Raw genomic sequence first — 16,879 nt, forward strand, 5'->3', positions numbered from 1 at the left:
GGTGTTGAGTTTGATAAGTTCTTTATAGATTTTGGATACTAGCCCTTTATCTGATGTGTCATTTGCAAATATCTTCTCCCATTCTGTCAGTTGTCTTTTGGTTTTTTGGACTGTTTCTTTTGCTGTGCAGAAGCTTTTTATCTTGATGAAGTCCCAAGAGTTCATTTTTGCCCTTGCTTCCCTTGCCTTTGGCGATGTTTCTAGGAAGAAGTTGCTGCGGCTGAGGTCGAAGAGGTTGCTGCCTGTGTTCTCCTTTAGGATTTTGATGGACTCCTGTCTCACGTTTAGGTCTTTCAACCATTTGGAGTCTATTTTTGTGTGTGGTGTAAGGAAATGGTCCCGTTTAATTCTTCTGCATATGGCTGTCCAATTTTCCCAACACCATTTGTTGAAGAGACTGTCTTTCTTCCATTGGACATTCTTTCCTGCTTTGTCAAAGATTAGTTGACCATAGAGTTGAAGGTCCATTCCTGGGCTCTCTATTTGCTTTGGGGCTTTCTATGGACTTCCCACCATCTTCACCTTGTGGGGCCGATGTCCACCCTCCAACTGACAGTCCATTCTATGCCTGTTAGAACAGTGGTCTCTCCTCTTTCAAAAGTGCCTTGAGTTATGCTCATTATTTTTTTGGACAATGCTCAGAATTATTCTGTCAATTTTATAGGTGAGCACAATTGTATTTAGAGTGAAACTGTATTGATTTGGAGAGAACTGACACCTCTACCATATTAAGACTTTCTAACCAGGGGCGCTTGGGTGGCTCAGTCGTTAAGTGTCTGCCTTCGGCTCAGATCACGATCCCGGGGTCCTGGAATCGAGCCCCACATCGGGCTTCCTGCTCTGCAGGAAGCCTGCTTCTCCCTCTCCCACTCCCCCTGCTTGTGTTCCCTCTCTTGCTGTGTCTCTGTCAAATAAATAAATAAAATCTGTAAAAAAAAAAAAAAAAGATTTTCTATCCAGACTTACTGCATGTTGCTCCAGTTATCAAAGGCTTCTTTTAATGACCCCCCCTCCCAAGTGGGCTTGGAACTGCTTCACATTTCCGGGTAAGTGTATTCCTAGATATTTTATATATAGGTGTATATATATATTTGGTCTTATGAATGGTATTAAAATAATATTGTCTAATTGATTACTGCTGATGTATAGGAAACTGCTGACTTTTTGTGTAGTCTACTTGTCATATTCTCTTATTTGTTCCACTGGTAGTTGATTGGTGAGAAAATCATCTTTTGAAAAAAAAAAAAGAGAAAGAAATTGTCTCACATTTTTAAGATTTGTACATCTTCTTTTCTTTCTTTCTTTTTTTTTTTTTTTAAGTTTATTTAAGCAACCTCTACACTCAACATATGGCTCAAATTCAGGACCCCATGCTCCACTGATAAGTCAGCCAGGCGCCCCTCTTATTTCTTTTTTATGTCTTACTGAATTGGTTAGGGCTCCCAGAACAATGTTATACAATAGTGAAGATAAAGGTATCCCTGACTTGCTTCTAACTTTAAAGAGAATGCCTCCTAGAGCAAAATTTTTAGGGGCGTGTTCTTAGATATTATAAGGTGTTATGGGAAAGAAAAAAGGCCCATGTTCAAGTTTGGGAAAACAGACTAACGGCTTTATTTACTCTAATACTTCTTGGAATTTTTCAGAATTAAATGGGATGTGACACCCTGACACCCTTAAGAATAGGATGTAGGGGCGCCTGGCTGGCTCAGTCAGTGCAACTCTTGATCTCAGGGTTGTAAGTTCAAGTCCCATGTTGGGTGTGGAGATTACTTAAAAATAAAATCTTAAGGAAAAAAAAAAGAATGGGCTGTAAACTTTTCCAGATTTGACTATGGAAGCCACTTTCTCTCCTCTTTCTTTCCTCCTTCCCTTCCTCCCTTCCCTCCCTCCCTTCCTAGCTTTCTTTCTCTCTCTCTCCTGCTCTGGTATTGGGGGGAAATATTCCACAGGATGGCTTTTCTGCAGAACTGTCTGGGAAGTTCATTCAGCTCTACTGTTTCATTATTTAGTGGGATGCTGGCTGCCGATGTGGATGTGTATTCTTTACCATATTAAAGAAATACAGTACATTATTCCTAGCTGATTAATTATTTTCTGAGAAACACATGGATAATTTAACCTTCTTTTGGGCATCTATCAAGAGTGACTTTCTTGCTTCAATCTGATAAATTATATTGATAGATGGCCTAAAATAAATCAACTTTTTATTCCTGGAAGAAATCCTACTTGTTCATACTTTCATGAAAGGCTGGATTTGATGTGCTAGTATTTTATTTTGGATTTTTACGTTATTAATTTGCAAGATGGGCCACTGTATTCTTTCAGTGTACTTCTGTCATTTAGAGTATCAGTGTTGCAAATGAATTGGGAAGCATCTTCTTTTTCAAAAAATTAAATCAGCTTTACCGAGGTATAATTCAAATGCAATAAAAGTCACCCATTTTAAGAGTACAATTTGATGAGCTTTGGAAAAGGTACAGTGGTGTAGCCACCTCCAGAATCAAGGTGTAGAATACTTTCATCTCCCCAAACATTCCTCCAAGCTCCTCTGGAGTCTTTCCCTCATTTCTTGGCAACCCCCAATCCACTTCCACGTCTGTACTGGGAACTGACAAACTATAGCCCATGGCCTGTTTCTGAATGGCTCTTGTGCTAAGAATGGTTTTTACATTTTTAGAGGACTGTAAATAAAAAAAAAAAAAAGCAAAAAGCAACAAGAATATGCAAGAGAGAATGTATGGCCTGCAAGGCAGAAAATATCTGCCACCTGGCCCTCTGTGGGAAAAGTGTGCCAGCATCTGTTCCCCCCACTGGAGGACGGTCTCGGGTTTACTCCCCACATCTTTGTTTCTCCTTTTCCACAGAGCCATTAGTGCCGCCCACTGCCCCCGTCTTGCTCTTACAGTGTTAGCTTCTTTGCAATGTTTTTATGTCTTCTTCTCAACTCCTCTTGCTGTGTTTTTCTCTGCACCTCTCCTTTTTATGTCTTTTGTTCCAGATTCATTGAACATTTCCTTTCCTGAATCCCTGACATGCGCTTCGCTCTTCCTCTGCCTGTTCTTCAGTACTTTCACATAAGGTTCCAAGAAGTCCTGTTGCTCGGCTCTCCTCTCCTGATGGGCTGGCCCATGCTAAGATCTGGCCAGCCTCAGTGTTTGACGACCAACTTTACAGACTGCCCTTTGCCCTTGGTTCCTTCCCTAACCTCCCACGTGACCGTCAAAGACCCCCCCACCCCCACCCCACACGGGCGCTGCTCACAGCGTGTTAAGGTGGCAGAGCACCCACGCGGCTCCAGATCTCAGCTACCGGCTAACTCTCCCCTAGAGCAGGAGGCTGTAAACTAGTGTCTATGGCCTGTCTGCCTCACTCGCAAAGAGTGGCTTTTCATTTTTTAAAAGGATTGTTTTTTAAAAAAAAAAAAAATAAAAACCTAAAAACAAAAACAAAAACAAAAAATAAAGAAAACTACGGGGCAGAAACCCTCTGTGGCCCACAAAGCCTGAAATATTTATGTGGTCTTTTATGGAGACGGCTGTGACCACTGCCTTATTAGAGCATCTGTCTTCTGATGTCATGACTGGCTCTCTGAATTGATGAACTGCAACCCAAACCTACAAACCTGCCACCAGCATCCTTCTAGCTGAGCTCCTACCTGCGAGGTTTGTTCATTGAGGCTTTATTTCAGAAGCAACCAACCTACTCTAATTCTTGACAGCTTGCTTTCCGCACGAGGTTATCTCCATTCGAGGACAGAAAGATGCACGGGGGGCTACAGACCCAGGGACGTACTGGAGAGGAGGAGGCAGAGCACTGGGAAAGGGGACCTCACAGATCGGTACCTAGGAGTTGGAGGGATGGCTGTCTTATTTTCAGGTCACTGTGAACCCCAGATATCTGCATTAAGGCTCAGCCTCAGGGGATAAAACACGTCTTCCTATTTCCTCCTTTTTTTTTTTTTTTTTTTTGGTAAAGAGGATTCCATTGCAAAAAAAAAGTTGTAAAATCACTAAGTGAAGGTTTAAAGACAATAGGTTAACATGATGACCTATTACCGTATTAATCAAAAAGTATAATCATTTATGTTACCTGTAATCATGCACTACTTTTCTTGCATTCTCTAATTGTTCGTTGGTTAACAGGATATTCCTGGGATCTGTTACAGTGAAGAAATGATTGGCTCGCCCAACAAAGGTGCTTTGATCCCATCGAGGTTCCTTGATGTTAATGTTCGGTGGAAGTTCTCCAGACATCGTCCTGGACTCTAGAGGGTCAAAAAGACAAGTCTAGTCAAGACTTACAATGTTGCTACACATTTTAGAAACTCTATAGTCACATTAATTTCCAGCTAAAGATTTATGTACATTCCTCTTTATAAAAATAACTTTGCTATAAATGGCAGAAAGACAATCTAACTCCAAAGTTACTCTGTCCATAAATCCCAACTGATCTTAACCAAATTTCAATAATTTCCCACATATTTCTCCAGATAGATATATGGTATTTCATCATTCCTTAACTTTTGGAAGCCTAGAAATACTCTAGAAAAAGTAGAAATAGAAAAAGTTAAAAATAACATCAGCAGTAACAGGGTCTGAAGTTTGAAACCCCTTTTCTGGGTACGACAACCAACGCCAAACTACTACTCCCTTCTGGTCTACTAACTGTGTTATTTCTACCGGTAGAAGTGACTAATAATGCAAAAAGCATTGGTTACATGCTGAAAATTCCACAATCAGAAAAAGACTCAGATTCACTCAGCCTTGTTCAACATATAAACCACCAAACAAAAATGCAAACTTATGTTCCTCAATCCAACAGGAACATGGTGGGAAAAACACATTCCGACAAACCCACAAATATGAGTAACACTGTAGCGTATCATTTCCCTCATGTGATACCTATTTTATAGCTAAGAACCATTACTGTTTTCCCAAAAGTAGCTAATTTCTTTCTCTGAGTGATATAAACTTATTTTTAGAACTGCACTGTATTATTGTAGAAAATATAGAACAAAAAACCAAAATCTTTGATAATTTAGCCACACTGAGATAACCATCCTTTATGTTTTGGTAATGCCTTGCAGACATTTTTTATACATATCATATAAATAAAAAATAAAGTTGATATCATACTCTGTATTGTAATTTCCTGATTTTTTTTTTTTGGCATTTACTTCATGAGCACTCCCTATGGCACTAAATATTCATTTTAGGTATGTAACAACACCTTTAATGTCTAAATTATTTTCAGTTTTTCACCATGATAAATAATGTATCCTTGTCTATGATCTTTTCCCTCAAAGCTGGTGATCTCCTTAGACTAGATCTCTCTGTGTGACACTAGCAGACTGAAGGATCGAACACTGTGAAGGCTTCAAACCACTGCTTTTTTATTCCTGTTTCCCTTCCCTACATTTCTAATATCAGTTCAAATAGCAGCTTTCTTTTCCAGGTCATTTTTCATGAAGTTATTTTTTAGTGCTTCTCAAGTTCTTAGGTACCTTAAGATGCCAGGTGCAGATGCTAGGCACTCTTGTCATTTATACTTTCTCAAAATCTCAAACTAGTAAGTATCACAGCCCACTGGATCAAACTCGAGCATGTTAAGACAAGAGATGTGAGGGATCCAGTGCCTGTGAAATAGCTGGTCAGTAAGACTGAGAAAGTCAGCCCTGCTACTCATAAAGCCACAGCTGGAATAACAAGCAAGGACAAAGCCAGCTGTAAGGTTAATGGGAAACCCTATCGCCCCCAAGGTCTCAGCTATAAAGTGTCATAAGACTGCCCTACTTTGGATGACTACCGCTTTCTTATGTCACCAAGACATTGTGTCTTCTATAATCTTTGCTATTTGAATTCAAAACAGAAAGAATGAAATATCCCACTCTGGACAATTCAAAGGAGCCTGGATTTCCAGCACAGGTGTGGAGCTTCAGATTAGGGAGGTTCTGGACACGACAATTCCACAATTTTCTTAACTTTGTAATTTCCAAGGAAACAGAGCAGGGGGGCCACATCACAGTCTAGACCTCAACACCCAGCCCTGGTTTAAGCCAATCAAAATATTGCTTCACTAAAGCTTCCCTGAAAGTCCACTGTTCTCCAAGATGCTCTGAAAGCTTTATCTCCTCCTTTGTTGGCGAGACACACTCTATTCCCCTGGTCTGCGGTCTCCCTCAATGCAAGAAACCAATGAGCATGACTTTGTGGGACTACAGGTTTGTCCCTGCTGGGTTTTGGCTGATTGAGCTGTGGTAAGAGAAACATCTGAATTTCAAATTAGGACACATCAACATCATGGGCATCAAGTCCAGGGATACAAGAAATACAATGTACATCAAAGAGCTGTACCATTGTATGAGAAATGTCTAAATTTCGAATTAGAATACATCAAATGTGTTATTTATAACACTTGCAAAAAAGCAAAACAAAATCTCCAATTCTCATTCAGGACAGCAGTAGTTTTTAGACGTGTCTGCAGAGACCTGGGGCCCTGCTGAGATTCCTTAGTGCCCCACAGGGAATGGAGTGGATTCAGCAGGTGGGGTTACAGCAAAGGAGGCTGACAAGGAGTGACCAGCAGGAGAAAAAGCAAGGAGAGCATGGTGTCCTGCAAGACAGTCTCTCCGTAGTCCAACTGGCCAAAAGGAAGAACACCTTGGTAGGTGGTGACTCCCATGTTGGGATAGTGAAGAGAGGAGCATACAACCCTGAGGGGCCAGCCTAGGGGAGGGGGACACTGCAGAGATGGTCGTCTCTGCAAGTTCTAAAAATTCTGAGCCATGGTGGTAGCAAGTAGGGAGAGACTGCACACACACATCACACGTCCCTCTGCAAAGACTATTACTATCTCCTGTCTCAAGGTTCAGATTCCATAGGCCTAGCAAGAGGCCGGGCGTGGGACTGTGCCGGCGCTCTGGCCCGGCCCTCCTGCAGTCTGGGCACCAGGCTGTGGCTGTATGTGCAGCTGGAGCGGCTTCCTTCCTGGCGTTTCTCTGGACTGCCTATGCTGCTCCTCAGGCCTCAGCAATCACCGTGTTCCCTGGTAGATATCTGATACAGACTGTTCTCATAAAACTGAGTACCAAGTAATCTTACTTGCCTTCAAGTACAACCCTCACCATCACTACTGTCCTTTACACCTAACATACATCATCCCCCAAATTAACATGTTGCAGTCACAGAATCCTAGTTCTTCATAACAGACCATCTCCAATTTGTGAAATAGAAAGCGACATTTGGGTCAAGTTGCCACAAACAGGATCTGGGTTTAAAACCTGGTTACTTTATAAAATCAAAACGTCCTAATTGCATAAGAGCTGGATAGGGTCTTTAAAAAGACCTACCATTTTTAACTGCACCATACAGATGAGGAAACAGAGGCCCGGGGGGGGGGGGGGGGGGGGGGGGGGGCAGATAACCTGCCCAGGTGGTGTGACTGGTGTCGGTGGCAGAAGAAAAGCTGCAGGACCACAGCAGGACTGCACTCCTGGGCATTGGTCTGCCAGTTTCCCTCTTTCTCCTCTACCACTTTCTGTTAGCCATGCTCCCCTCAAAGTATACCAACTAATGCCCGCACAGAACTGGTCTCTTTGGGGCCCTCTTTTTCCCTCTAATGCGAACATTTCTACTGACACTGTGAAGTTCTGCACTACAAGGAGCCTGTGGTGACTCTGGAGCACGTGAGCAAGAGGGCTGTGGAGGCCTCACAAGGTCTTTCTTTAACAGGCAAAGAAAAAGGAGAGAGATGGGGGAAATGAACCTCAACATGTTTGGAGTTTGTATTACAGGCAAGGAACTGGGCTAGATGCTCGCCTAAGAGTGCAAGCCCCTACTAATGTGCCCGTGGCAGAACATTCTATCTCAGTTCTCATGATAGTGTGCTCTATGAATACTATACCATTTTTATAGAAGACGGAAGTAAGAATCTGAGATGTTGCTCCCAACTAACCCTTATCTACCCAGCAAGAGAAGAAGGAGGCTGATCTTCAGACTCCAGGCCAAGCCCACCAAACTTCAACACTGAAGGCATACATCGATGGGCCCTGTATGGACCTCTGGTAGGCTGAGTAGTGCCTCTTCCCCAAGATGTGCACATCCTATCCCCACACACTAGGAATATGTCACCTTCTGTGGCAAAGGGGCTTTGTTGGTGTGATTAAGTTAAGGATCTTGAGACTGGGAAACTACCCTGGCTTATTCCGGTGGGCCTGATGTAATCACAAGATCCCCTACAAGAGAAAGAGGAGGGCAGGAGAGGCAGAGTCCGAGGAACAGATGTGAGACAAGCAGAGATTGGGGTGATGTGGGGCAGTGAGCCAAGGAGTGTGGGCAGCCTCTGGAAGCTGGAAAAGGCAAAGAGCCTCCAAAAGTAACACAGACTCATTTCAGACTTCCGACCTCCAGAACTATGGGTTAATGTACTATTTTACAACTACTAACTTTGCGGTTATTTGTTATAGCAGCATTAGGAAACTAATACAGCACTATTTTCCCTACTTAGAAAGGATTTCAAATAACGCTATATACTGGTATACGAAATACCAATTAGCCTTGATCATCTGTCTCTGCCTCTACGAATTTCAAAAACATAAAGCCTACTCAGGAATGCCATATTAACATTCTTACAAAGACAGCTGATCTCAAGCCAGGTAAAATTTTAATTATTAACTGTGACTCCCATGTTTCAATTAGACAAGCCTTTTCATGCATGAACCTTCAAGCACACTTCACTTTCTCAACTCTAAATAAATCAACCAGTTTCTATAATCAAGAGTCCTACTTTCATTTTTTCTTTTTTAAAAATTTGTGTCCTATTCCACATTAAACAGTGGGACCAGGAGTGGTCCCACCAAGGCCCTGGGGTACTCATCTCCCTCCTGTCCATCCCCAAGCTTGGGTGCTCTGATTGCGGACCAAGCAGCAGCTCTTTGTGCACTGAGTCAGGCTGCTGGAGGAGGGGGCGCTGAGGTGCTGCTGGGGACCCCTCCCATCAGCATCCCAGGCATGCTGCATTTTGTACCTGGAGCTGGCTGAGGGAGGAGGCTGAAGCTCACCTGGGCCTCTGACCCTACAGCCACCTTCAGGGCGAATGTGCCCACATGGCCTTTGCCACCATGTGGGGGGGTCCCTGGGGCATGCCCCCTTTCCACCAGCTGGCTGGGCCATGGCAGGTCCTGACTGCTTGGTCAAATCACTGTGTCCTGGGCGCCCACTGGCTGGTGGGCAGCACTGGTCCCTGCATACTTGGGGGCAACTATTTGGGCCAGAGGGTGGGGGTGCCAAAGCCACTTCAGGCACCTTTGTGAAGAGGAAGGCAAGTCCCCAGGGGTGGGAGAGGAAGGAACTGGTTTGGTTTCATCGCAGTCTGGTTCAGCCATAAAGTGTGCAGCTGTCTGGAGGTTTGCGGCTCCTGGGCTTGCTCCCTCACCCTGCCCAGGGTGAGCCTGGTCAAAGATCAGACACCTTTAGAGAGAGTTGTTCTCCAACAGAGCTGAGCACATAGTTCTGGCAGTTTTATAACAGGTACTCATCAACTAGGAATTTCTGCAGAGAACACTGGATGAAGTCATTATGTTGTACAACTTTATGATCATACTGGGGACAGCAGGAATGATCAAGAAGCCAAAATGTTTCAAAAGAAAGTTTCAGAGAGGGGCGCCTGGGTGGCTCAGTTGGTTAAGCACCCAACTCTTGATTTCGGGTCAGGTCATGATCTCAGGGTGGTGAGATGGAGCCCCATGCTGGGCTCTGTGCTGGGTGTGGAGTCCGCTTGAGATTCTCTCTTTCCCTCTCCCTCCGCCCCTCCCCTTGCTCATGCTCTCTTCCTCTCTCTCAAAAAAAAAAAAAAGTTTCAGAGAACAACATATATATCTTTGGATCGCAGAAGTAGCATGGATAAGGAAAAATGCCATACCTTAAAGGGACAGACTGCACAGGAGACCAAAGACTGTGTTCAAGAATGTGTGAGTTGCTCAGCTTTACCACACCGGAAGCGAGTGAAAGATGCCATGTCGAGAATCAGAAGACTTCAGTGGGAGGCTATTCCCTTTGCACGTCTACCTGAGGCTTTGACAGTTGTGCGCAACTGTTGAAACATCTTCCGAAATTTGGAGAGGCCATGAAGAGAGACAGGAGGGGTGGAGCATCACAGCCACAGGGGGACTAAGTGAAGAGCTTCCCCAGCAGGAACTTACGAGCCAGTTACCAGCTGGTTTGATAACTGCAGATGGTCAACAGTAAAATGTTATGGTTTACACCACATCATCTTGGCACATTTCTGATGTTCAAGAGATTCAGCTTTCATGATCTGAACTGATGGAACAGGGGGTGCTAAAGAGGGACAGAGGCTGTTAAGAGTCAAGAACAGAGGCATGACTGGGAAATGGTTGGTAAAGGGGACCTGCTTGTATACTTAAATAGCTGTAAGGAGCTTCCTGAAGTTTCATCAGTTGAGGTGTTAATTCTGACTTAAAAATCTTTTCCATGAGTAATTTTATAGAGAAATTTGTATTTTAAAGGTATTAAAATATTTTTTGTAAGAGGAAAAAAAAGTGAGATTTTAAAAAGTTTTCTGTGGTTGACTGACATCACTTTGCTATCAGAAGATAGTCAAGGCTTTATCACTTAAAGACAAAATCACTTACAATGAACTCAGGATGTGGCTATCTGGGATCATTAATTATTAGAGAATTAGATTGCATTTAAATGAGTCATTTCTAGGGGTGCCTGGGTGGGGGGCAGACCAAAGGTTCTGCCTTTGGCTCGGGTCATGATCCCAGGGTCCTGGGATCGAGCCCCGCATCGGGCTCCCTGCTCAGCAGGGAGCCTGCTTCTCCTGCTCCCTCTGCCTGCCGCTCCCCCTGCCTGTGCTCTCTCTCTCTCTGACAAATGAATAAATAAAATCTTAAAAAAAAGAGTGATTTCTAAAAAGATTATTTTACATATTATATATGTTGATTCATTAATTGACCCCTGAAAGGGGACAGAAATAATTTCTTAGGAGGAAAATAACTTAAAATTCAATCTCTAGGCTAAGGTTTATAAATAGTCTCAGCCTCATCAAAATAAATTTCTCCAAGTCTTTTTATTCATTCATTCACAAATAAAATTACTTTATGCATTCAATATCCACTGAAGGCCTCTCTTGTCTAACCCTGGCTTGATCCTGGGTTTGGAAAGACCCAACACACAGTAAACAGTAAGTTGAAAAACAATCATATTTTAATGAATACAACCTAAATTTCCCCCAAAAAACTTGTAGGCATGCTTCACACATAGAGCTTACTGTGTATGGACATCACTTAACTCTGATGATAAACTCTTCAACTGAGTTACCAGATCACTAGTGTTGCTGAATGACTCTGGTATCCAAATCCATGCACTTTTCAAAATAACCATTATTTCAATGGAGTATTTCAACCATTATTTCAATGCTCTGAAATCCATAATAACCAAGTTGCAGAGTTCATAAGGTGTTTTTTTTTTTTTTTTTTTTTTTAAGATTTATGTTTAGGGGCACCTGGGTGGCTCAGTTGGTTGAGCAACTGCCTTCGGCTCAGGTCCTGGGATCAAGCCCTGTGTCAGGCTCCCTGCTCAGTGGGGAGTCTGCTTCTCCTTCTCCCTGCTGCTCCCCCTGCTCATTCTCTCTCTCAAATAAATAAATAAAATTTTTTTTAAAAAGATTTATTTTTAGAGAGAGAGACATAGCAGGCATGTTGGGGGAAGGGCAAAGGGAGAGAGAGACTCCTAAGCAGACTCCACGCTGAGTGCAGAGCCGAACTTGGGGCTTGATCTCATGTCCCTGAAATCAAGACCTGAGCTGAAACCATGAAGTGGCCGCTCAATCGACTGCACCACCCATGTACTTAACTCCAAGTTTATAAATTTTTAAAGCCCAAATGAGCGCCATGACAAAGATCTTCTACTCCTAATGCAGTAAGACATTATAGGCCTACTGGCAATGTTAATGAACTCCATCTTTCCCCAAGTCATTATTTAAACTACATCACAATCTTCATGAACAATTCTGGGAGGGCATTTCTGCCTTCCTGGTAGGTTAGATGTCGCACAGCTATGCAAGGGTAAAGACCACCCCTTTGTTCCTAGGCCCAGGACCACCTCCCACCACATATAAGCCTCATGGCTGGTGAAGTCTACACTGATTAGGCAATGGTGATCAGTTTCGTTTCCAAATAAGTTCACTGAACGAGTTGGTGAGCTGAGTTTGAATTCCTGGCTCCAAGCTGTACCTTCCCAACTGTTCTGTAACTGGGGATCCCTGGATGGAGGGAAGGAAGGAAGTGGTGTGTACTGATCAGGCGACCGTGTTTGTGGAGACAGCAGATCTGAGCTCACATCCCAGCTCCACCAATGATGCTGTGACCTTGTATACATTAGCCCACTGCTCCAAGTTCCTGGATCGTTATCAACAAAATTAGGATACTACTTCATAATAACCACTAATTTAATAACCTTATATTCTAAGAGCTTTTCTTGTATGATTATCTCATCTAACCCTCACAATAGTTCAGTTTCCAAGGGTGGGTAGCAAACTTGATCAAGTAAGTAGGGGTGGCAGAATGTGAACCTAAGTTGTCCAGCTCCAGAATCCGGCTCGCTGGAGAAGCAGCTGTGACCAGGAAAGTATTTTCCTGGAGATTCTGATTCAGTAGAGCTCTGGTGGGGCCTAGGAATTAGATTTTTAAGAAGTACACCAGGGGTATCCTATGATTAGGTAAGTTTGGGAGAATTATGCTGGAAAGAACATAAAAATAATAAATAAACAATGACCCAATCCCCTGCCAGCTGCGGAATGATGCTGACCCTCTTGCAGGGCCAGTACGGATGTTTAGATGACTCCCTGGCTGTTAATGCTGGTTGCTCGGCCTGTTCTTTCTGGCAGGTTCCTGTTGAGGCTAGCTCCCTGCCCTGTAGCCTGGTCCTGTGAGCACCTACTCTGACAACCTTTGGAATCAGAACTGGACTGGACCAAACGCAGTGTGGACTGGACTCCTGATTATGTCACTTCCTTTCTAGGCATGTCACCAGGTGAGTCACTTCACATCTCTGAGCCTCAAAATTTTTATCTATAAGATAGAGGAAAGAGTTGGCTCACAGAGTTGGTAAGATTAGTAAGCTGAGGTGTACAAGATAGCTTTTAAACCTTTATTAATTGTAAAATGCTAAACAAAGGTAGGGCACATGTCTAACGAGCCAGTTCCCCATGAGTGGGAGCTCCTGTCCTCACTGGCTGAAGTCCTGCCCATAAATGCAGTGGCTGGTGGTGGTGGTGGTGCTGGTGATGGGGTTGGGGTTAGAAATGGACTGGAGCTTGGCTGCCTGAAGAAGATAATCAGAAATGTCTAACAAAAATCACTTTTTTCCAAGATAAACTTTATTTTCCAACTTTTAGCTACATGCCAAGAAAATGCTTAAATTGGCAAAAAATTTTTCTTCCAAAATTTTGCAGGTAACAAGTTAGCAGAGAATGTGCTTTTCATCAGGGACTCTTTAACAAAGACCTTTAACCCTGACTAAAAATTAACAATGGAAATTAAATTATTAAACTGGAAATTTGCTAGTAATTAAAACAACTTTGAAAGAGGTTTGAAAGAGGTAAGAAAGCCAGGTCGCCCTGTTTGTTTGGCCCTGTTAGGGCCAAGCAGGTGTGAAACACCCCGCCAACGTCACTGTCTGGGGTACATGACTGAGTACCCATTATGTGCCAGACACTAGGCTTTCCAGGCATTATGAGATGCCAAATCCTCATATCAGTCCTCCAAGAAAACGTCCCTTATTTGTAGAGCTGCTCAGAAAAATCAAGCATCACCCGCAAGATGGCAGAGCCTGGAAGCGCTGCTTCTGTCTGACTTTCCGCCACGCTTCTGACCCTTGGGAGGCCAGAGGTGATGTGGCAAGAGGTGATTGCCCTTGGCAATCACCCTAACTAGAGGAGTCTAAATAGCACATTTACTAATTTGTTTAGCTTTGGGCTGCTTGTCCACACACCCCATTCCTTTCTCATAGGCGTGGCCACACAGGAGATCAAATTACAGACCAGAAAGCTGAATCCTGGGCAAAGACCTAGACTCCTTCAAAGCGAATTTCCACTCATCAATGGCTTTCTGTTGCATACTCTTCTCTATTCTAGGGGGCTTTTCTAGAATCAAGAAGACATGGAGAGTTATTGCCTTCTGCCTGTCTCTCTGCCGGCATCCTCCTCACCCCCTATCTCCCACCCCACAATGCAGACCTCACTCTTGGGTTACCTTGAGAACATCCCAGTGACAATGGAATCATTGGCCATATTTCAGTCCTTAAGATCAACTTTGGGCTTGGGTTTCTTAATCACTTTCTTAGGATGGATGAAGTTCTCATCCATTATTTTTAACTGGTTTTTACTTGAGATGGTGGCATCAGCCTATAAAAATGTTAAAATACTACCAAACTGTAGTATTTTGGATGAATTCAGTTGAGTATTTATTTTACTACCCACTTCAAAGAGTCAAATCAGGTTACATGTAATGTCTCTGAAAACATTTGACAAAGTAATAGTTAACTAAAAACTTAGTAATTTTGAACTTTGTATAATTACGTATAGGTTTGATACGTACTCTAACTTAATAATTTTTCACATTCTAGATAAGTCAGCCTTTTTTTTTTATGACTTATTGCTACTGATTTTTCACCTTTAACCTCACACAAAAGGTCAGTTCCACCCATGATTATATTCCAACTAAATACATCTGACCACTGCTTGCACAGTAGGATGGCTGTAGATGCCATATTTTATTCTAAGGTACTAGAGAGCAAAAAGTTTGGATGATGGACAGGCTTTTAAGATTACTGCTGCTCTGGATGTCCTCTAAGCTTTCTCCCCAGGAAGTAAAGGGTGGGGGGAATGCTTCCTCCCAGTTGGCACCTCTCTATACCCATCCACATGAGATTTCATAAAACTTCTACAGAGTATTAAGAGCATTCTAAGTATCTGACTGACCCTGAAGTATAGCCAGCTTTGCTATACAGGTTCCTCTCTTACAACTACAACCACAGATACTGTCCCTTTCCAGAAGGCCCATGGGCTTAAAAACCTTCCCATTCAATCTAACACTTGAATGCATACTTGGAGCAATTATACGTAGGGCTAGGCGAGATAGGAACAGATAGATCTTTCCTTCCAAACTGTCATTTTTGCAAGCTAGACACCTGCAGTCCTAAAGGGAGAAAGGACCTGCTTGAGTTCCCAGAACTTCTTGGTAGAGCTTCCACTCATCTTCCCAAAGAGTTCTGCTCTCATCTCACGTATCTTGTATGACAAGTCTGAGTCCAGCACCATAAGAGCGGCAAAGGCTCCTTATTTACCTGCATACCCACTTCCCACCTATTATAACGCCTGGAAACTGGGGATGGACAATGGAAGAGAAAATCAAGAGGTGCCCAAGTCAAAAACTAGAGGGCAAGGCAGAAGAAGAAATTATGAGTTTGAGAAAAGTACAAACAAAATGCAGTTGGGGTTCAGAAGGCAGGTGTCCATGAAGTGGTTGAATGCCTGAGCTCTGAAGTCACTCAGAAGTAGGCTTTTTCATTAAGGCACTCAACAAATATTCATTGAGGGTCTAGCTGGTACAGGCAATTGATGGATAGGTGAGCAAGACAAAAGTAGGCCCTGGTCGCAAGATGAGAAAAAAACGAGCAAGGAAACACAGTTAATTTCAACTGATGACAAATGGTATGAAAGAAAAATCACAGGGGTAGTCTAACAAAGAATGCCTGCATGAGGGGGCAATTTTAGACAACACAGTCAAGGAAAAGTATCTTTGAGCAAGTAACATTTAAGCTGAGACTTGGCCTTGCTCTAGAGACGGCCAACTGTGTGACCTTGCACATGTCACTCAACCTCTCTGAGTACCAGCTTTTGCATCGGGATTATGAAAGCAAAACCAAGAACCTCACAGGGCTGGAAGAATGTAAAAGTCAATGAACCTAAGTCACCTGCATGCACTTAGTGGATGCCTTGGTTGTCATTCTGGGAAGGTTAGAGACCTGTGACATGTGGGAAAGATCAAGAGAGCATGGAGATGCAAGGTCGGTCCAGGACCACTCTCTCACCTCTTTCCTCCAAGATTGCGGGTTCCAGGGCAGGGGCCAGGTGGTCTCCTCTCTGACCCCGGAGCCCCGCTCTGCGCCAGGAGGAGAAGCCAAGAGCTCGGAATGTGGGGGCACGGGGGTCGGTAACACCCGGTCGCCGGGCAATCACTCGCGCCCGTAGCGCGGTGGCCTGTCCCCGCGGCAGCCATTTTGGGTGTCCTCACCGCGGGGAGTTTCGTCACGCGGCCGCCGGGCACAGCGTGGCAGGGCGCGTGCCGGCGTGGATGGGGGAGCCCCTTCCCATCCGGGGCGAGACGCACTCCACCACCCGGGCTCACGGGGACCTCAGGGGCAGGTCAGGCTGCTGCAGGCGGGGAAGCTGCCAGGCAGCGGGAGGGTAGGGGTCCCCAAGGTGCGCCCCCCCCCGCCAACCCCGGCCCCGAAATCCCCGGCACGGCGCGGGGGCTCCTGACATCCCGCCCGGGGGGGGGGGGGGGTCTCCGCGCCGCCAACCCTCGAACGCGCGCCCCCGCCCCGGCCCTCGACCCTCCGCGCTCTCGCCACCCGGCCCGGCCCGCCGCCCGCGACTCACCGTTCCCCACCGCCCGCGCCGCTCGCAGGACTCACTCAGCGCCGTCTGCGCCGCCACCGGAAGCGCTTCTCCCGCCAGAGCGGCCCCGTGCGCCGCCGCGGCCCGGTGCGCGCCCTCGGAGCGCGTCCCCGTGCGGAGCGAGGCGGCCGCGTGGAGCCCCGGACCCAACCCGGAGTCGCGGAGCTCTCCGCCC

At 44.7% G+C, this 16,879-nt stretch overlaps 1 protein-coding gene and 1 pseudogene across 2 annotated transcripts in view; one reads left to right on the forward strand and one right to left on the reverse strand.

Annotated features, from left to right (window-relative positions):
- Positions 1-16,879, reverse strand: part of SFXN1 (sideroflexin 1) — a 40,019-nt gene extending 23,140 nt beyond the window's left edge. Inside the window, exons 1-3 of one of the 2 annotated variants that reach the window (XM_073889787.1) lie at positions 16,687-16,879; positions 9,922-10,227; positions 4,093-4,267 (exon numbers count right to left, since the gene is read on the reverse strand). In XM_073889787.1, the coding sequence (XP_073745888.1) occupies positions 4,093-4,256 (164 nt within the window). In that variant the 5' untranslated portion in view covers positions 4,257-4,267; positions 9,922-10,227; positions 16,687-16,879. The remainder of the gene's footprint in view (positions 1-4,092; positions 4,268-9,921; positions 10,228-16,686) is intronic. The other variant, XM_025867017.2, reaches the window with a different exon arrangement.
- On the forward strand, positions 8,044-10,288 carry LOC112819884 (nuclear transcription factor Y subunit beta pseudogene; annotated as a pseudogene).

This window comes from Callorhinus ursinus, unplaced genomic scaffold, assembly GCF_003265705.2.
Source record: "Callorhinus ursinus isolate GAN/ISIS: 27379988/994484 unplaced genomic scaffold, GSC_fseal_2.0 scaffold3, whole genome shotgun sequence".
Lineage (NCBI taxonomy): Eukaryota > Metazoa > Chordata > Mammalia > Carnivora > Otariidae > Callorhinus > Callorhinus ursinus.